We start from the raw sequence: 21,566 nt of genomic DNA, 5'->3' as shown, positions 1-21,566 counted from the left end.
GGGATCCTTCTATTTATAGGTTTCATTTTCATCATTGCTTGTCTAAGTGGTCCAATTGATTTCCTTGAAGTGGCAAGCCTACTAAAATGAGTAGGCTAGCCTATTGGATGAGTGGCAAGTCTAACAATAAGAGGTGGCATGCCTAATGAGAGGATGTAGCATGCCTAAGCTCTTAGGGAAATCATGAAGCTAATGTGTACATTTCTAATTGGCACACTTGGTCATGAGCCACTAACTTCTTCCCCAAGACAAATCTTGAGCCATCATGACCAAATCTTCCTTAGGCCACATAATATGATTGTTGCGCCGCGCTTTTTTTTTGGGACTTTCGGGATTTGCGCGCTAAGGAGGTATTTCCGTGTAAGGGTATCTCCCAGATCATACCTCATGTGACAGCGGATGGTATTTTCCTATTTAGTCTAAGTTTTCGATTTTGGAGTCGCCACTAGTCATTATTGGTAGGTTGACTAGAAACCTAATCGGGTATGGGAGAAATATCATGATTCTACGAATCAGAGATTCTGAGTACAGGGACTTGGTTATGCTAATGATCCTAAATCGAGATCCCTAACGCCCTTTCGGTACCTAAGAACGATATGTTGTCTAACGTGTCACACAAGTTTCCGAGGCCTATCCACTAATCCTATCCATTTTAATTGCAGGGAAAATCAATCAAGAATTAAATGCGCAATCAAGGTCAATCAAACTAAACAATTCTAAATTGTCTCTAAAAATGAAATCCAACCAAAACATCCAAACCCTAATGAAGCCCTAAAGGCTTATTCATTCCATGATTTGTGTCTTTTTAGGGTTTTAAGATTTTTTAGGGGTTATAATCCCTGAATTTGAGGTTTTCTAAAAATGCCACTTGGGCACTTCCAAAAATTTAAATTTCATTTTCAAAGGTTGGCCATAGTGTTTTTGGATCATTCTATGAATTTTTGAAATTTTTTATTTTTTATTTTTTTTTTTTCGAAAATTAAATTTCTAATAATTTCATTAGCCGAGAATTGATTTTTATGATTTTCTGAAAATTTTTATGAATTTTCTAATTTTTTATAGACTTTCTGAATTTTTCACATTTTTATTTGTATTTTCAGAATTTTCTGGATTTTTATGAATTTTCTAATTTTTTTTATTTTTTTGTGAAATTTTCTAATTTTTGTATTTTTATGAATTTTTCGAAAATTTATAAAATTTTTCGATTTTTCTGATTTTTTTAAAGAATTTTCTAATTTTTTCTATTTTTATTGATTTATTGATTTTTTTAATCAACTTTTTTTTTATTTTTCCCGCTGGATTAGTGAACCGGATCGGCCCGGTTCAACCCGATTCGGTTTGACCGAACCGGACCTCGCCGGCGTTAGCACCGGTCACCTTCTCTGGCAGGTACGGTGCCAAAACTGCACCGTTTGGATGCTTTTTCTCTTTGGCATTTCGCTGAGTACCTGGTAGGCATGATTCTATATTAAACATTTTCAAGACCGTCACTTCAAGCCAAATTCCGATGACCTTCCGATGTGATTTTGACCATCTCAGTTGATCCATTCTCAAGCCCATATCATCTAATATCAGTCTAACCTAATCGGAATGCCACCAGACGTTCGCCGTCCGGCGAAAAGCCGATCGGAAAAACCTACCTTGTAACTATCTTAGATTAACTTTATCAAACTTCAAATCCTGATTCTAATCGCCCTAACCATCTAAATCGCCCAAAATGAATATCAATCTATCAAACAAAGTTAGGAGAAGCTAACTTGGACGGCCTTGTGGCCACGGTGACTCTCCGGTGAGGGTTCCTGAGCTCCGGCGAGATGATTTAATGGACGACCGAGATGATTCATGCATATTTTCCAATCAAGATGCAATCAAATGACATAAAACGTGATCAGAAACAAGTTTTGAACATCTAGAAATACAAAATTGCAAAGAAAATCACTAGAACAATAAGATTGAACCGAATAGTATATTATGGAATTTCATCTAAATCGTGACGAAGATCGAAGTTTACCCGCTTTTAATGAAGATTGAAATGAGACTCCCGTGCTGATCGGCACATGTGACGTTCTTCCTTGATATCTGAGCTTCGATTTGGTGACTTTAGCTTCGTCGGAGAATGCCTAGCTACACTGACCGAGCCTGAGTTTCAGGCCTTCACGCACGGTCGACCTTACTGAACCTAGGGAGGGAGGTCACGCCCAAGCTTTGATTTGCTGGCGCTCCGCCGTAAAGGGTGGCGCCGAACGCTCAGAAGGGGACCTCTACCTTCTTCTCTCTCTAGATTTTACGCTCTCTCTCTCTCGGTAATTTCATTGAGCACGCTTTCTTCATAATGTTCAGTTTTTTCTTGTTTTTGTTGATCAATTTTCCTGCCCAAAGTTTGTTTCCACCAACTTAGAATTAGTTAGGATGATTCTCTGGTATCAGCTGGAGAATCTCCGGCTGGCATCTTGACTTTCATGTGCTAGATTGATCGGGCGAAGTTCTTAAAGTTTTGGGTTTGAGAAGATATTTTCTGGGTTTATCGCACGTTTTGGGCGAGTCGGGTGAGGAAGAAAGGCAGACCCGGGTCGGGTCGGGGTTGACCCGGCCGACCCGGTTTTGATTAAAAATTCAAATTGAGCCCAATTTCAACCGAATTTTCAAAATTAAATCCCAAAATTGAATTTCTCATAACATTATAAACCCAAAATATGTGATTTTCCCAAATTTTTGACAAAATCATGTCCAAGATTTTCGAACTTTTGTATTCGGGTTATTGGGATTTTGTTCAATTCAATGCCTTAATGACATGATTAGGCAAAATTAGTACCAAAATTGAATTACCCACATCTTATTATCCTTAGAAATGATGGTCTCATGGTTCGACAATTTCGAATTGGACACGATTCCCAATTTGGATTAAAAAATTCCTAATTTTCAATTGAATTTTGGGGTTTTCTGATTTCTTTAACAAATTGTGCAATTGGACTGACTATTATGTAATTCAAGGTCCCAGAATCATTTGTTGTGAAGACATTATGACTCAAAAATGACTAGAAAATATTTAATTGCATTTTTTGTTCAATTCGGGTTTGATTTTGCCCAATTTTGGGAAAAACACATGTCCGATTGAGATTTTCCAAAATTGATGATGTATTAGTGAAATTGAATTTAAAAGGAGACTAATGACTATTTTTATAGAATTTTTTGATTCCATTTTCTATTTTTCTTGATTTTCTCACTCATTTTCACTAAAAGAAATTAAAGAAAAATTCAAGAAAATGCTAAAAAAATCATTTTTGGTTTAGAAATAGGTTTCTAGGCTTGGCCAAGATTCCTAATCCTAATTTTGAGATTTTTGAAAATATGAAAAAAATGAGCTAAAAATCAGGTATCAACAGGTGCCTCTCTTTGAGATTGAGCTCGTTAGAGGTTGATCTTAAAGACAAGGTGACACTTGAATTTTTAGTTGACTCAATGAACAAGACAAAATGGAAATTTCACAACAACTTATTAGGAATCTTGCTTTTGAAATTCGTGATATAATCCAAAGGTTTTTTTTCAGAACACATTTTGAGAGGTTCTTAATGATTGAGTGAGAGAAACTTACCTGTTTGTGAGCATTTCTTTGTTGCTTATCCAAGAGTATGAATTGATGGCGGTGATGATTATGATGATTACTTTGATTTCGTGGTTTAAGGACGAACCCACGAACCATAAACACCTGAGGCTCCTCGCTTGAGGATTTGGAAATTTGCCTAATGGTTCCTTACCAGTAGGACTTTAAAATTTGCCCAGTGACTCCTCGTCAGTAGAACTTTAGAAATTACCTAGTGACTCCTCATTAGTAGAACTTTGGAAATTGCCTAGTGACTCCTCGTCAGTAGGACTTTGAAAATTTGCCTAGTGGTTCCTCACCAGTAGGTCTTTGGAAATTTGCCTAGTGGCTCCTCACCAGTAGGTCTTTGGAAATTTGCCTAGTGGCTCCTCGCCAGTAGGTCTTTGGAAATTTGCCTAGTGACTCCTCGTTAGTAGGACTTTGGGAATTTGCTTAGTAGCTCCTCGCCAGTAGGACTTTGGAAATTTGCCTAGTGGCTTATCGCCAGTAGGACTTTGGAAATTGCCTAGTGGTTCCTCCTCAATAGGACTTTGAAAATTTGCCTAGTGGCTTCTCGTCAGTAGGACTTTGAAAATTGCCTAGTGGCTCCTCGCCAATAGGACTTTGGAAATTGCCTAGTGGCTCCTCGCCAGTAGGACTTTGGAAATTTGCCTAGTGGCTCATCGCCAGTAGGACTTTGGAAATTTGCCTAGTAGCTCCTCGCCAGTAGGACTTTGAAAATTTACCTAGTGGCTCCTCGCCAGTAGGACTTTGAAAATTTGCATAATGGCTCCTCGTCAGTAGGACTTTAGAAATTTGCCTAGTGGCTCCTCGCCAGTAGGACTTTGAAAATTTACCTAGTGGCTCAACGCCAGTAGGACTTTGGAAATTGCCTAGTGGCTCCTCGCTAGTAGGACTTTGGAAATTGCCTAGTGACTCCTCGCCAGTAGGACTTTGGGAATTTGCCTAGTGGCTCCTCGCTAGTAGGACTTTGAAAATTTGCCTAGTGGCTCTTTGCCAGTAAGACTTTAGAAATTTACCTAGTTACTCCTCGCCAGTAGGACTTTGGGAATTTGCCTAGTGGCTCTTCGCCAGTAGGATTTTGGGAATTTGCCCAATGGCTTCTCCCCAGTAGGACTTTGGAAATTTACCTAATGGCTCCTCGCCAGCAGGATTTGAGAAGGCTTCAAACAATGAGTGCCTTGACCATGAGTTATGTGATTTTAAGGTTTCGCTAACCTTTGTATGGTTTTTAGTTGACCAAAAACTATTTTGAAAAATGGTTTTGAAATTAATCAAAAATTGTTTGAAGTGTGGTTTTTATTTTTAAATTGACAACTGTTTGAAAACTGTTTGAAAACTTGATTTTAAATTGACCAAAAACTTTTGAAACATTGTCTGGAAATATGCATTCTTCGCATTAATGCATTTTAGACAATCAAATTTCCTTTTCAAGGAATTATTTGAATAAAGTGCTTGCAATCTTTCAAGAAATACTTGAAATGATCATTTGGAAGACCTTCATTAGAAATGATTTGTCTTAATCTATGAACTTGGTCTTTTCTTTATCTGATTGAAATGGGAATTATCTGATATCCCTCAATTTTATCTCTCTTAACCAATCCTCAGGTGTTCGGAGATGTTCGTAATGTATACAATCCAATTGATCCGATAAGGTCTTTCAAAAGGTTGTAATGTTGGCTTGGTCAATAGCTATTCAAAGGCTAGGCATTTTGAGGCCAAGAAAAAGGATTTCGTCATAACTTGCTTTAGGTCTATAAGTTAAGGACCTCGAGGATAAGATAAGATATTATTGCATACACTTCTTTGAGCGATGATACTTGTCATAAAGTCATGTTTCTACTCTCAACATCCCAATCTGAAGAGTCTTTGGGGAGAGGTTGTATTGTTGGTATTAGATAGGCTCAAAAGGCTAATTTGTTTGAATTCAGGTTTCTTATGAAATTGGTGATCTTCTTGGCATAACCACCTTTTTTTCTTTTGTCTATTAGAGATCTTTCTTTTATGAACATCAGAGTCCTCTAAATATTTATCAGGATCTCTTTTCTTTTGCTCATTCTCACTTGTTGTGATCTATGATCTTTCATGATCTTGGCTTTGCTTTGTCATGATCTTTTTATTTTGAGCTTTCTTTTGAATTTTCTTTTCTTTTTTCATTTTTCTTGGACATTCGGCCTTACTTTTACTAGGCACACTGCTTTTTCATGCCCCTAATTCTTTTGCCTTTGACTTTTTTTCTAAGGACTTTGTGTCATGCCTTTTGTTTCTTATTTATTCAAAGTGGATCATATGCTCATGCTTCGGTGTGAATAGATAATCATCAATTTAAGGTTCTGAAATGAATATTCAGGCTCAATTGGGCTTTACCAAAGGTAATGTGTTTGGGTATAAGAAATGAAGTGCTCTTCTTCCTCTTGGGATGTCTTGAGCTTTCATATGACTTCATCTGAAGTTATCACAGAAAGATTGATGCAAGAATATGCAATAAAATCTTTCTTGATTCTATTCTACATAGCCGTCAACCACAAACCTCCTGGTTTGCCCTAATGTGGGGTGGTTCTTAACAGGGTTGTTTTGGAAAAACTTCTCCATTGTTTTGGCTCAAATTTGGTTTGTAAGGGATAAATGTGACATCCCCGATTTCGGACCTAGGAAGCCGGGGCTAGTAAGAAATGGATGAGCAGGTAATTCGAGTCGAGGGTCGGTAATGGAATGGACAGTATGATCGGAACGAGTGTACTGAGGGTTGGTCATGGTTCGATCGAAAGATTGTCCATAAATTGGCCTAGGGATCGACAGTGGAATGACCACCTGACTATGCAAACGATTAGAGTAATATGACTGTGGAATAACCAATCGACCATAAGGGCCGTTAGTGGAACGGTCTGGGATAACTGTGGATCAGTCCGGTATCGGCATATGTCGGTCGCGGGTGATACCGCACGGCCATCATTAGTCACGGATGACCATGAGTTAATTCCGGGGTACTGGATTCCACGAGGCTACATGACAACTGAGGGTCGACCATGGGTCGTTGATACTCGAACGTGGCTCGATCGCGAATCGGCCACGGATTATTGCATTAAGTTGGGTAGGCCATAGATGAGACATGTGCTAGGCCATGTGCCTAGTGGCTTAGTCGCAACTCGGGCAAAATTGCCAGTCGCGCCGGCTAAGGCCATGTGCCCGGTCATGACCGGCCATCGTGCCCGTCAGCTAGGCCACGGATCGGCTACGTGCTCGGTCGTGTGCCGGTCATTGTGCCCGACCCTTGTGCCAGGCATTGTGCCCATAAGATCCAGTTTCGATCTCATCCCGTGCCCAAGAAATATGGCCATGAGCTGTGCATCGTGTCATTCATGAGTCGTTGCGCGTGTTTGGCCATAAACCGACCTTTCGCTCGTGTGACCAGGCGTGGTGCTCGGCAAGTCGCCTGTGCGACTAGGCAAGGCGCTCGGCACGTCGCCCGTGCAGCCCGGCGCAGCGCTCGTGCGGCCCGGCCATGGCCTGGCCGCGTGCCCGTGCGGCCCAGCCTTGTGCCCGTGCGGCCCGATACTGCGCCCGGCCACGCGCCCGGTCAGGCCCGGCCATGCGCCCAGCAGCCCGATTTGCTTGGGCTTGTTCCATTTTGCTTGGGCCTTGGTTTGGTTGTGTTAGATGGTTTTTGGGGATTTTCTCGCATCAAACCTCGGGTTGAACGGGTCCACTAAACGTGGACAACCCTTAGAAAATTTGAGAATAGTATGATGCGGGGTTGCGAGTATAACGTCGTTTAGCCGATTTCGTGTAAATCGATTGGCCCGAGAGATTTTTGTGTGGAACCAGCCAGCTTGTAGGCCTCCCACGGTTCAGATTTTTGTTGAAGAAAAGAGACAAAAATTGTTGACTTGGTCAAGGCTTCAATTAATGCCATTTAAGCCTTCATTATTGGTACCTAACTTATATGTCCCCTTCATTTAATGCCAAAGTGCTGAGTTGTGCCCTTCATAATTGTGCATTTAATGGCTCATGGTGACTCATGGTCACCAATAATGAGCCCAAGCAAGGCCAATAATCGGCTAATCCAAGGAAGGGCCGAGAAGGCCATTCGGCCAAGGGAGAGAGAGAGAGAGAGAGAGAGAGAGAGAGAGAGAGAGAGAGAGAGAGAGAAGCCGAGAGGGAGAGAGAGAGGGGGGCCAATAATGCTTAGATAAGCTTGGCTTCTTCATCATTATCTTTTGGCTTTAGTTCATTAATAGCATTAAATGCTTGTCATGATAACTCTTGACTTAGAAGCCCCTCCATTATTGGCTTATTCTAGGGTTTTCCAAAGCTTCTATAAATGGCATGAAACACCCCCTCCTTCTTCTTTCTCACGCCAACACCATCCATCACCTTCCTCTCTCTTTGTTTCTTGTTTTTTCTCACTTCTTGACCCGAGAAGCCTCACGCCCAAGGAGTTCTGAACCCGCCCGTGTTTCTCTTCATTTCCGCCCAAGAGTCCATGATTTGGCCTTTGTGTGCCTAGTGTTGGTCGGCCAAGCAAGGAGAAAGCCTGAAAGTCACCCGAGCTCACCCTTCTCTAACTCATTCTCTAGTTCTTGTTGGTTGTTGAGTAAGCGAATTCCCTAATATCGGGAAAGGAAATTGCGATACGTTGTAATATGGGTTGCTTTGTCCGTTTCTTGGTTTCGTGGTTGATTTGCTTGGCCCATTTCTTGGTCTCATGGTTGATGATAGTTCGTTCTTTCTAGACTAATGAAGCTCACGTGTGATGCTTATGTTTTGGTGTTTGTTTTGTTGGTTTCGTAGCATGAAATTGCCATTTGAACTTCCATCGATGTCGGTATGGTAAGAGTCGACTTGTGTGAACGGCGATTGCCTCGTCCTCGCTTGATATTAGAGTTTTCACTTATTGAGTCCTTTAACTCACTCCCGTTGTTTTTCCCTTTTTTAGGTCCGTAGATGGCGACTCCCCCTACCCAGTTTGGAAACCCCATTGAGATGAGAGCGGAGCTACTTATCGTTATTGATGCCCGAGAGAGCTGCGCGTACCGTCGCATTACAACGTATGTTATGGTGGATGAGGGCCGCACGGAACTAGTCCCCCACCTGTACATGGCCTGGTATCGGCTAGCAAATGGCGACTGGGTTGGACCCCTTCGTGGGTTTGAGGGGCCATTCGGTGGCATGGGTGGGCCGGCTCCGGGGCAAGCCGCTGGCGAGGCATAGTTCGGCCACCGGACGGGGGAACGGGAGCGAGGAGATGGAGGAGCGAGGAGCGAGAAGCTAAGGAGTAACCGTAGTGGGAATAGGCAACCAAGCCAAGTTTTATTGTTCGATAGTGGCTTGTGTCGGAACCGCCCTTGGAATGGGCATGTAAAATATGTGCGTGGCTTGTAAGGGCCCGTAAAGAAGGGCTCGAAAAAAATAAGCACGTATCATGTAAATATAACGTGCGTTGTTTGCTTATCTCATTCCCGTTTGTCTCGTTTATTGTTTATTTGCTTCCGCATGCGCATTTGATGGTTTAAAATAAACGGGACGAACTAATATATTTCTGCGAGTCACAGGTCTATTCGGATCATGTTCGGTCATTAAGCATCGATCGTGATTCCGAGTCGGGACGTGACAATAAGCATGTGTTTGGGATAGTGAAATGACTGCCTTTCATCATTTCAATCCATGTAATCATTGCGAATATCTCCTATTTCCTTAGGATGAGTTTTTTTTCTCACTCACTCCTTCACTTGACTTTGAATGTATAGGGGACGTATTTAGATACGGCTTACCTTTCATCATTTGAAGGTCTTTCCATTTGATTTGATCCAAACTTTTTCTTTGAAATTTTTCAAAACTTTTTGTCACGTCCCGACTCGGAATCACGATCGATGGTTAATGACCGAACATGATCCGAACGGACCCGTGACTCGCGGAAATATATTAGTTCTTCCCGTTTATTTTAAACAACCAAATGCGCATGCGGAAGCAAATAAAAAATAAACGAGACAAACGAGAGTGAGATAAGCAAACAACGCACGTTATATTTACATGATACATGCTTATTTTTTTCGAGCCCTTCTTTACGGGCCCTTACAAGCCACGCACATATTTTACATGCCCATTCCAAGGGCGGTTCCGACACAAGCCACTATCGAACAACAAAACTTGGCTTGGTTGCCTATTCCCACTACGGTTACTCCTTAGCTTCTCGCTCCTCGCTCCTCCATCTCCTCGCTCCCGTTCCCCCGTCCGGTGGCCGAACTATGCCTCGCCAGCGGTTTGCCCCGGAGCCGGCCCACCCGTGCCACCGAATGGCCCCTCAAACCCACGAAGGGGTCCAACCCAGTCGCCATTTGCTAGCCGATACCAGGCCATGTACGGGTGGGGGACTAGTTCCGTGTGGCCCTCATCCACCATAACATACGTTGTAATGGGACGGTACGCGCGGCTCTCTCGGGCATCACTAACGATAAGTAGCTCCGCTCTCATCTCAATGAGGTTTCCAAACTGGGTAGGGGGAGTCGCCATCTACGGACCTAAAAAAGGGAAAAACAACGGGAGTGAGTTAAAGGACTCAATAAGTGAAAACTCTAATATCAAGCGAGGACGAGACAATCGTCGTTCACACAAGTCGACTCTTACCGTACCGGCATCGATGGCAATTCAAATAGCAAAGGTCATGCTACGAAACCAACAAAACAAACATCAAAACATAAGCATTACACGTGAGCATCATTAGTCGAGAAAGAACAAACTATAATCAACCATGAAATCAAGAAACGGGCTAAGCAACTCATGTTACAACGTATCGCAACTTCCTTTCCTGATATTAGGGAATTCACTTACTCAATGACTAACAAGAACTAGAGAACGGGTTAGAGACGGGTGAGCTCGGGAAATTTTCGGGCTTTCTCCTTGCTTGGCCAACCAATACTAGGCACACAAAGGCTGAACCGTAGGCTCTTGGGCGGAAATGAGGAGAAACACGGGCCGGTTCGGGACTTCTTGGGCATGAACCTTCTTGGGTCAAGAAGTGAGAAAAACAAGAAACAAATAGAGAGGAAGGTGATGGTGATGTTGGCGTGAGAAGAAGAAGGAGGGAGGGGGGTTTCATGCCATTTATAGAAGCCTTGAAATACCCTAGAATAAGCCAATAATGGAGGGGCTTCTAAGTCAAAAGTCATTATGACATGCATTAAATGCCATTTATGAACTAAGGCAAAAAATAATGATGAAGAACCCAATCTTATCCAAGCCTTATTGGTCCAATTTCTCTCTCTCTCTCTCTCTCTCCCTCTTGGCTTCTCTCTCTCTCTCCTTCTCGGCTCCTCTCTCTTTGGCTGATTATTGGCCTTGCTTGGACTCATTATGGGTGACTATGAGTCACCATGAGCCATTAAACGAACCATTATGAAGGGCACAACTCAGCACTTTGGCATTAAATGAAGGGGACACATAAGCTAGTCACCAATAATGGAGGCCATTCTAGAGATAAGCTTGACTTGGTCGACTCTCTACTTTCTAGATCCTTCTCAAAGCTGGCCGTGACACCCTATTCTGGTCTCCCGAAGCTGTTGATTTCACCCGAATTTAGCTTGGTTGATCGGCACCATAAAACTGACTAATCGACACTTAAATCTCAAACCCCCGCATCATATTAACTCTCATAATTTCCAAGGGTTGTCCACGCTTAGTGGACCTGTTCAACCTGGGGTTTGATGCGAGAATATCCCAAAAAACCATCTAACATAACCAAACCAAGGCCCAAGCAAAATGGAACGAGCCTAAGCAAACCGGGTTGCTGGGCGCATGGCCGGGCCTGACCGGGCGCGTGGCCGGGCGCAGTACCGGGCCACACGGGCACACGGCTGGGCCACACTGGCACATGGCCGGGCCGCACGGGCGACGTGCCGAGTGCCTTGCCGGCCGCATGGGCAACGTGTCGAGCACCATACCTGGTCACCCGAGCGAGGGGTCGGTTCATAGCCAAACACGCGCAACGGCTCATGAATGACATGATGCATGGCTCATGGCCATATTTCTTGGGCACAGGACGAGATCAGAACCGAATCTTATGGGCACAATGCCTGGCACAAGGGTCAGGCACAATGGCCGGCATACAACCAGACATGTAGCTGGTCCGTGGCCTGGCTGACGGGCACGATGGCCGGTCATGACCGGGCACATGGCCTTGGCACATGTCTCGTCCATGGCCTACCCAACTCAATGCAACGATCCATGGTCGATTCGCGATCGAGTCACGTTCGAGTATCAACGATCCATGGTCGACCCTCGGTTGTCATGTAGCCTTGTAGAATCTAGTACCCCGGAATTAACTCATGGTCATCCGGGACTAATGCATGGCCGTGAGGTATCACCACGACCGACACATGTCGATACCGGACTGATCCTTAGCTATCCCGGACCGTTCCACTAACGGCCCTTATGGTCGATGGGTCACTTCACAGTCATATTACTCTAATCGTTTGCGTAGTCAAGGGGTCATTCCACTGTCGATCCCTAGGCCAACTCATGGATAATCTTTCGATCGAACCATGACCAACCCTCAGTATACTCGTTCCGATTATACTGTCCATTCCATTACCGACCCTCGGCTTGAGTTACCCGCTCATCCATTTATTACTAGCCCTCGGCTTCCTAGGTCCGAAATCAGGGATGCCACAATTCTCCCCCTCTAATAAAATTTCATCCTCGAAATTAAAACACGTACTTGGTTCCTCGAACAAATGCGGATACTGCTACTTCATGATTTCCTCACCTTCCCAAGTAGCTTCCTCTATGCCATGGTGTCGCCATAGGACCTTTACTACAGGAATAGTTTTATTTCTCAACACTTGCTCTTTACGATCCACGATCCGCACAAGCTCCTCAACATAGGACATTCTGCTGTCCAATTCGACCTCGTCGAAATTCAGCACATGTGCCGAATCGGGTTCATACTTTCTCAACATGGATACATGAAACACATCATGCACCTGAGCAAGTTTCGGTGGCAGCGCCAACCGATAAGCAAAATTCCCTATTCTTTCTAAAATTTCAAAAGGTCTTACGTACCTGGGGCTCAGCTTACCTTTCTTTCCAAAACGCGACACACCCCTCATGGGTGACACTTTGAGAAACACGTGGTCGCCTACTTGAAACTCTAGAGGCTTCCTACGTCTGTCAGCATAACTCTTCTGTCGGCTTTGGGCAGTTCTTAACTTATCTCTAACTACTTGCACAACCTCATTGGTGAGTTGTACTAGCTCTGGACCCGTGACCTTCTTTTCCCCGACCTCATCCCAACAGACTGGAGTCCTGCAAGCTCGACCGTATAATGCCTCGAATGGTGCCATCTCGATACTTTGCTGGTAACTGTTGTTATATGCAAATTCGATGAGGTGTAAATGTTTATCCCAACTCCCTTTGAAATCCACGACGCATGCTCGTAACATATCCTCAAGGGTCTGGATAGTTCTTTCTGTTTGGCTGTCTGTCTATGGATGATAAGCTATACTGTATTGCAACTTCGTTCCCATAGCGGTTTGGAGACTTCGGTAGAAAGTTGCAGTAAACTTTGGATCTCGATCAGATGTGATCATTACTAGGACCCCGTGTAGTCGTACAATATGGCGAACATATAACTCGGCATAACCTTCCAATGGAAGGTCCTTTCTTACCGGAAGAAAATGGGCTGATTTTGTTAGTCGATCAACAATTACCCATACGGAATCATGTCCTCTTTGACTTCTCGGTAATCCCATTACGAAGTCCATCGTAACGTGTTCCCATTTCCACTTAGGAATTTCCAACGGTTGCAATAATTCGCCAGGCTTGCAATGTTGAGCCTTGATTTGCTGACACGTCAAGCATTTAGCCACATGTTTGGGTATGTCCATCTTCATGCCATTCCACCAGAAATGTTGTCGCAAATTCTGGTACATTTTGGTACTGCCTGGATGAATACTGTAATTGCTCTTGTGAGCTTCCGTCAAAATTTCTTCCTTGAGTTGTTCATCCTTTGGCATGCATAAGCGTCCATTAAACTTCACGATTCCATCACCAGTCACATGAAAATTGGATTTCTTCTTTTTTGTTAACTCCTTCTGGATTTTCTAAATTTTCGAGTCTGTTTGTTGTAACACCTTGACTTTCAATATGATGTCCGGCTCGATTCTGAGAGTGGCCAATAAATTCTGATGATGTCCAACTTCTAGCTTGAAGTCCTAGTCCCGAGTTTCCTCAAGTAAGGTCCATTCCTTGACCATCAAATGGGCGATGGCCGATTTTTGACTAAGAGCATCGGCAACTTTGTTTGCTTTGCTAGGATGGTACAATATTTCGCAGTCGTAGTCTTTGAGAAGCTCCATCCAGCGTCGTTGCCTCATATTCAGCTCCTTCTGGGAAAATAAATATTTCAAACTCTAATGATCCATATAGATGATAAATTGCTCCCCATATAAGTAGTGTTGCCAACTTTTCAAGGCAAACACGATTGCAGCAAATTCCAGATCATGAGTTGGATAATTCAATTTGTATGGCCTCAGTTGTCTCGAGGCATAAGCCACCACTTTTCCATCCTGCATCAATACACAGCCTAGCCCTTTGTGAGAGGCGTTGCTGTATATCTCAAATCCTCCTGGTCCTTTAGGTATAGTCAGAACATGAGCAGTCATTAGCCTTCGTTTCAATTCTTGGAAGCTTCGCTCACATTTGTCAGTCCATTCAAATGTCGTTTCCTTATTTAGCAATCATGTTAAGGGGATAGCGATGCTAGAGAATCGTTCCACGAATCTTCTATAGTATCTTGCCAAACCCAAGAAACTTCGAACTTCGGTGATAATCGTTGGTCTTGGCCAATTAATTACCGCTTCTATTTTAGATGGATCCACTGATATGCCGTCTCCCGAGATCACGTGGCCGAGAAATACTATGCGAGATAGCCAGAACTCGTACTTGCTGAATTTTACATAAAGTGCGTGTTCCCTGAGAGTTTGAAGTACGAATCTCAGATGTTGTTCATGTTCAGCCGAATTCTCCGAGTATACCAGGATGTCATCAATAAAGACTATGATGAAACAATCTAAGTATGGCTTGAACACTCGATTCATCAGGTCCATAAAAGCAGCTGGAGCATTCATCAAACCGAATGGCATAACGGTGAATTCATAATGGCCATATCGGGTTCTGAACGCCGTCTTCGGAATATCCTCCTTCTTGATTCTTAGCTGATGATATCCCGACCTTAAATCGATCTTGGAAAACACGGATGCTCCATGGAGTTGATCAAATAAATCATCGATTCTCGGCAGTGGGTACTTATTTTTTATAGTAACTCGATTTAGCTGTCGATAGTCGATACAAAGTCGCAATGATCCGTCTTTCTTTTTCACGAACAATATTGGTGCACCCCAGGGAGATGCACTTGGACGGATGAAGCCCTTATCAAGTAACTCTTGCAGTTGCACTTTGAGTTCTTTCAACTCGGTCAAAGTCATCTTGTAGGGAGCTTTGGAAATAGGCTCCGTTCTAGGAACTACTTCAATAGCAAATTCTACTTCCCGTTCCGGAGGTAGACCTAGTAATTCCTTTGGAAAAACATATGAAAATTCCTGTACCACCAGGATATCTTTTAACTTTGGTTCGTCTTCCTTTGCTGTATTTTCTATTATTGCCAAAAATCCTTGACAACCTTTCTGCAACAGTCGAGTTGCTTCTAAAGCAGAAATTAGAGGAGTAGAAGGTCCTTCTCCATTTCCCACAAATGTATAGCATGGGCGATCAGGTCGATGAAACTGAATCACCTTGCTATAACAGTCGATATTGGCTCGTTGTTTACTAAGCTAATCCATACCAATGATAACATCAATATCATACATGGCTAGTACCGCTAGATTTATAATATCCGCCAGTCTACCTATAATTATCTTACACCCTTGACATCCTAGGGTAGTCTGCACTTCATTTTTCATCGGAGTAGAAACACTAAGTGCATTTTCTAACGGTTTCATCTCAATCTTGGCCAGACGTACAAATTGGCTAGATACGAATGAATGTGTAGCTCTAGTATCAATTAATGCATATGCAGCACGGTTATTGAGGAAAACCATACCTGTGCTCACTGCGTCGGAGTTCTCAGCATCCTCTTGAGTAAGTGCATATATTCGTCCTTATGCCGGAGGATGATCGCCGTTGTTAGCACGAGGTTGAACTCCAGTCGATGATGTCGCCTGTCTTTGCTGTGAAGGTATATTCTTTCGCCGTTGCGGACAGTCCCTGACCATGTGACCTTGTTGGCCATACTTGAAGCATGCTCCCGTACGAATTGGGCACGGGGCATCGCCATGCTGTCTTCCGCAAACAGAACAAGTATTGCCAGAAATATTGATTGGCTGCTGGAAATTTCGCTTCTTGTTGGAAACAAATGGACGTTTTCCCCTTGTCACTGGCCTCTTGCCCGAACGTTGATCCATTCGGGGAGTAGAATAATAAGGTCTTGTCGGAGTCGCCCTCTTCAGCAAATCTTTCTCAATCAGTTGAGCTCGTTCATATAATTTGTTATAATCTTTCAAGTTCAGAGGTACTAACTGACTCCGGATGTCAGGTTTGAGACCATCACGGAATCGTTTTGCCTTGTCAACTAGATTTTCAATGAGTCTCGGGGTGTACCTCGATAACTGAGCGAACCTTACTTCATACTGGTCCACCGTCATATTTCCCTGCTGGGGTTGCAGAAATTCTTTTATCTTCCGATCACGAGCACACTCGGAGAAATACATCCCGTTGAATGCCTCAACGAAAGCATTCCAATTCACAGTAGCATTCCCTAGGAACGCGGTTTCCTTAGTCGCCTTCCACCAATAGCTGGCATTTCCTTGCAGTTGATAGGCTGCTAAGGTGACTTTCTCTTCCTCGAAACATCCCAGAAGTTCAAATGCCTTTTGTAATTCATCTATCCAGGATTCCGCCTCTTCAGAATCTTCGATTCCAGCAAATTTTGGGGGTCGCAGCTTCAGAAATTGCTCGACTAATCCATGCATCGTACGGTCACCATTCCCATTTTCATTTGCCGCTGTATTCTCAGCATTAGGTAGCCATTGTTGCACTTGTTGTCCCAGCAAATCTCCTACGGTTGCAAGAGCTTGCAGAATTTCGTCTATTCGGGGATCTTGCTTCGATTTTCCTTTCGAAGTTGTGGCCGGGTCCTGAGCACTTATACTGCCGTTGGTAATCTACTATGCCTTTCTACAATGCAAGAATATGTCAGCGATCAAAAGCTTAGCAACCAAAGGCCTACTTACCAATCAATCAGGTACACAGACACACAATCACATGCATAGGTGTTTTCCTGGCTAACTACCCCACTTCAGCGCACCTTATCACTCCAGACCTTTATTTCCGCTTGGCTTTCAGAACCGTTTTCCACATTTCGGTGCACAGTTTGGAAATGATTGTTCTTTAACCGTCCTAGAAGCCTGCCAGGAGCCGCTCAATGATCAGGCCCTTCACCCCGGCACCACTTCTTTTCAGAAGCCGTTCAATGATCAGGTGGTATATATACCCCGGCACCACTTCTTCCCAGAGGCCGCACAATGATCAGGCTACCTACCCCGGCGCCACCTCGGTCAAAAGCCGCACAATGATAAGGTATTATTGCCCCGGCACCACCTCCGTAGAGGCCGCTCAATGTTAGGCATTCATGACCCCGGCGCCACCTCCTAAGAGGCCGCTCAATGTTTAAGTCGTATGGCCCCGGCGCCACTCCCCGCCCTCGTCGGATCGTCCAATCGCAAGTTGGCATGAACTGCACCTACTTAAGGGAAAACCTGCTATGATACCAAAACAAAGATACCTATACTGTCACGTTCCGACTCGGAATCATGATCGATGCTTAATGACCGAACATGACTCGAACGGACCCGTGACTCGCGGAAATAAATTAGTTCGTCCCGTTTATTTTAAACAACCAAATGCGCATGCGAAAGCAAATAAACAATAAACGAGACAAACGAGAGTGAGATAAGCAAACATTGCACGTTGTATTTACATGATACATGCTTATTTTTGTCGAGCCCTTCTTTGCTGGCCCTTACAAGCCACGCACATATTTTACATGCCCATTCCAAGGGCGGTTCCGACACAAGCCACTATCGAACAACAAAACTTGGCTTGGTTGCCTATTCCCACTACGGTTACTCCTTAGCTTCTCGCTCCTCGCTCCTCCATCTCCTCGCTCCCGTTCCCTCGTTCGGTGGTCGAACTATGCCCCGCCCGCGGCTTGCCCAGGAGCCGGCCCACCCGTGCCACGAATGGCCCCTCAAACCCACGAAGGGGTCCAATCCAGTCTCCATTTGCTAGCCGATACTAGGCCATGTACGTGTGGAGGACTAGTTCAGTGCGGCCCTCATCCACCATAACATACGTCGTAATGCAACGGTACGCGCGGCTCTCTTGTGCATCAATAACGATAAGTAGCTCCACTCTCATCTCAATGGGGTTTCCAAACCGGGTCGGGGGAGTCGCCATCTACGGACCTGAAAAAGGGAAAAACAACGGGAGTGAGTCAAAGGACTCAATAAGTGAAAACTCTAATATCAAGCGAGGACGAGACAATGACGGTTCACACAAGTCGACTCTTATCGTACCGGCATCGATGGCAATTCAAATAGCAAAGCTCATGCTACGAAACCAACAAAACAAACATCAAAACATAAGCATCACACGTGAGCATCATTAGTCGAGAAAGAACAAACTATAATCAACCATGAAACCAAGAAACGGGCCAAGCAACCCATGTTACAATGTATCGCAACTTCCTTTCTCGATATTAGGGAATTCACTTACTCAACGACTAACAAGAACTAGAGAACGGGTTAGAGACGGGTGAGCTCGGGAAATTTTCGGGCTTTCTCCTTACTTGGCCAACCAATACTAGGCACACAAAGGCCGAACCGTAGGCTCTTGGGCGGAAATGAGGAGAAACACGGGCCGGTTCGGGACTTCTTGGGCATGAACCTTCTCGGGTCAAGAAGTGAGAAAAATAAGAAACAAATAGAGAGGAAGGTGATGGTGATGTTGGCGTGAGAAGAAGAAGGAGGGAGGGGGTTTCATGCCATTTATAGAAGCCTTGGAATACCTTAGAATAAGCCAATAATGGAGGTGCTTCTAAGTCAAAAGTCATTATGACATGCATTAAATGCCATTTATGAACTAAGGCCAAAATAATGATGAAGAAGCCAATCTTATCCAAGCCTTATTGGTCCAATTTCTCTCTCTCTCTCTCTCTCCCTCTCGGCTTCTCTCTCTATCTCCTTCTCGGCTCCTCTCTCGGCCTCCTCTCTCTTTGGCCGATTATTGGCCTTGCTTGGGCTCATTATGGGTGACCATGAGTCACCATGAGCCATTAAATGAACCATTATGAAGGGCACAACTCAGCACTTTGGCATTAATTGAAGGGGACACATAAGCTAGGCACCAATAATGGAGGCCATTCTAGAGATAAGCTTGACTTGGTCTACTCTCTACTCTCTAGATCCTTCTCAAAGCTGGCCGTGACACCCTATTCTGGTCTCTTGAAGCTGCTGATTTCACCCAAATTTAGCTTGGTTGATCGGCACCATAAAATCGACTAATTAACAGTTAAATCTCAAACCCCCCATCATATTAACTCTCATAATTTCCGAGGGTTGTCCACGCTTAGTGGACCCGTTCAACCCGGGGTTTGATGCGAGAATATCCCAAAAAACCATCTAACATAACCAAACCAAGGCCCAAGCAAAATGAAACAAGCCCAAGCAAACCGGGTTGCTGGGCGCATGGCTGGGCTTGACCGAGCGCGTGGCCGGGCGCAGTACCGGGCCACACAGGCATGCAGCTGGGCTACACGGGCACATGGCCGAGCCGCATGAGCGCTGCGCCGGGCCGCACGGACGACGTGTCGAGCGCCTTGCCTGGCCGCACGGGCGACGTGCTGAGTGCCTTGCCGGCCGCATGGGCAACGTGTCGAGCACCATACCTGGTCACCCGAGCGAGGAGTAGGTTCACGGCCAAACACGCGCAACGGCTCATGAATGACACGATGCACGGCTCATGGCCATATTTCTTGGGCACGAGAAAAGATCAAAACCGGATCTTTTGGGTACAATGCCTGGCACAAGGGTCGGGCACAATGACCGGCACATGACCGGGCACGTAGCCGGTCCGTGGCCTGGCTGACGGGCACGATGGCCGGTCATCACTAGGCACATGGCCTTGGCCGTCGCGACTGGAAATTTTGCCCGGGCCACGACTAAGCCACTAGGCACATGGCCTGGAACATGTCTCATCCATGGCCTACCCAACTCAACGAACGATCCGTGGCCGATTTGCGATCGAGCCACGTTCGAGTATCAACGACCCATGGTCGACCCTCGGTTGTCATGTAGCCTCGTGGAATCTAGTACCCCGGAATTAACTCATGGTCATCTGGGACTAATGCATGGCCGTGCGGTATCACCCGCGACCGACACATGTCGATACCGGATTGATCCTCAGCTATCCTGGACCGTTCCACTAACGGCCCTTATGGTCGATGGGTCACTCCACAGTCATATTACTCTAATCGTTTGCGTAGTCAGGGGGTCATTCCACTGTCGATCCCTAGGCCAACTCATGGATAATCTTTCGATCGAACCATGACCAACCCTCAGTATACTTGTTCCGATCATACTGTCCATTCCATTATCGACCCTCAGCTCGAGTTACCCGCTCATCCATTTATTACTAGCCCTCGGCTTCCTAGGTCCGAAATCGGGGATGTCACACCTTTTGACAAATTATCCCCTTTTAGGGAATTTTGATACTTAAGCTGCACATGGCAACTTGCCAAATAATATTTGATTCTGTTCTTTTGTTCCCATAATCAGTTTGGGAATAGAAATCTATTTGTTTAATTTTTTGATTCTAGGCACAAATTCTTGCAAATTTGTGCCCAAAATCAGTTTTGGAGCAGAATCAAGAATAAAAAAAAAGTAGCTTCTTGATTCTGGGAACAAAAATGAGAATCAGTTTTTTTTTCTTCTTCTTTTTCTTGGTTTTTAATATAGCTTCTAATGTCCAGCGCGAGGGCCATCCTCGCCGTATCTGGCGAGATTAAAATATTTTAATAAAAAATATTATTAACAAAAAAGTTTTACCGGCCATGGCCAGCGACCAAGCCATGGCGAAAAAAATAATGAATATATTATTAATAAAAAAATTTTACCGGCCATGGCGAAAAAAATAAAAAAATATATTATTAATAAAAAAAATTTTACTGCCCATGGCCAGTGACCAGGCCATGGCGAAAAAAATAAAAAAAATATTTTCAATAAAAATATTTTTTATTAAAAAATTATTAATAAAAAAATATTTTACCGGCAATGGCCATCGACCAGGCCATGGCAAAAAAAAATTAAAAAAAATAATTTCAATAAAATTTTTTTTATTAAAATATTATTAATAAAAAAATATTTTACCGGCCATAGCCAGCGACCAGGCCATGGCAAAAAAAAATAAAAATATATTTTAGTAAAATATTTTTAAAAAAATTATTTAATAATAAAATTATTTATAGGAAAATTTTTTACTAGCCATGGCCAAAAAAATAAAAAAATTATTTTTAATAAAAGTATTATTAATTAAAAAATATTTTACTGGCCATGGCCAGCGACCAGGCCATGGCAAAAAAAAAAAGAAAAAATTATTTTCAATAAAAAAATTATTTAGTAAAATATTTTTTAAAAAAATTATTTATAAGAAATTTTTTTATCGGCCATGGCCAAAAAAATAAAGGAAAATTATTTTTAATAAAAGTATTATTAATTAAAAAAAATTTTACTGGCCATGGCCAAGAAGGAGGAGAAGAAAAAAAGAAAAGAAAGAAATATTAAAATATTTAAAATATTATTAAAATATTATTAATAAAAATAAATTTTATGCCGTTACCAAACGCATTTATGTTCTT

General features: G+C 43.6%; 1 protein-coding gene across 1 annotated transcript; it reads right to left on the bottom strand.

Annotated features, from left to right (window-relative positions):
* Window positions 1-15,753: 15,753 nt before the first annotated feature.
* On the bottom strand, window positions 15,754-16,623 carry LOC130137004 (uncharacterized). The gene has a single exon (XM_056307695.1). The coding sequence runs from the start codon at window positions 16,621-16,623 to the stop codon at window positions 15,754-15,756; it is 870 nt and encodes a 289-aa protein (XP_056163670.1).
* Between the last annotated feature and the right edge of the window lie 4,943 nt (window positions 16,624-21,566).

This window comes from Syzygium oleosum, unplaced genomic scaffold, assembly GCF_021117445.2.
Source record: "Syzygium oleosum isolate NSW1041296 unplaced genomic scaffold, Sole_v2.1 Sole_v2.58, whole genome shotgun sequence".
NCBI classification, from domain to species: Eukaryota; Viridiplantae; Streptophyta; class Magnoliopsida; order Myrtales; family Myrtaceae; genus Syzygium; species Syzygium oleosum.
This window is presented reverse-complemented; position numbering and strand designations above follow the sequence as displayed.

Bases quoted from the DNA above. Each gene is read 5' to 3' on its own strand.
- LOC130137004 (XM_056307695.1), bottom strand. From the start codon at position 16,623: ATGCATGGATTAGTCGAGCAATTTCTGAAGCTGCGACCCCCAAAATTT.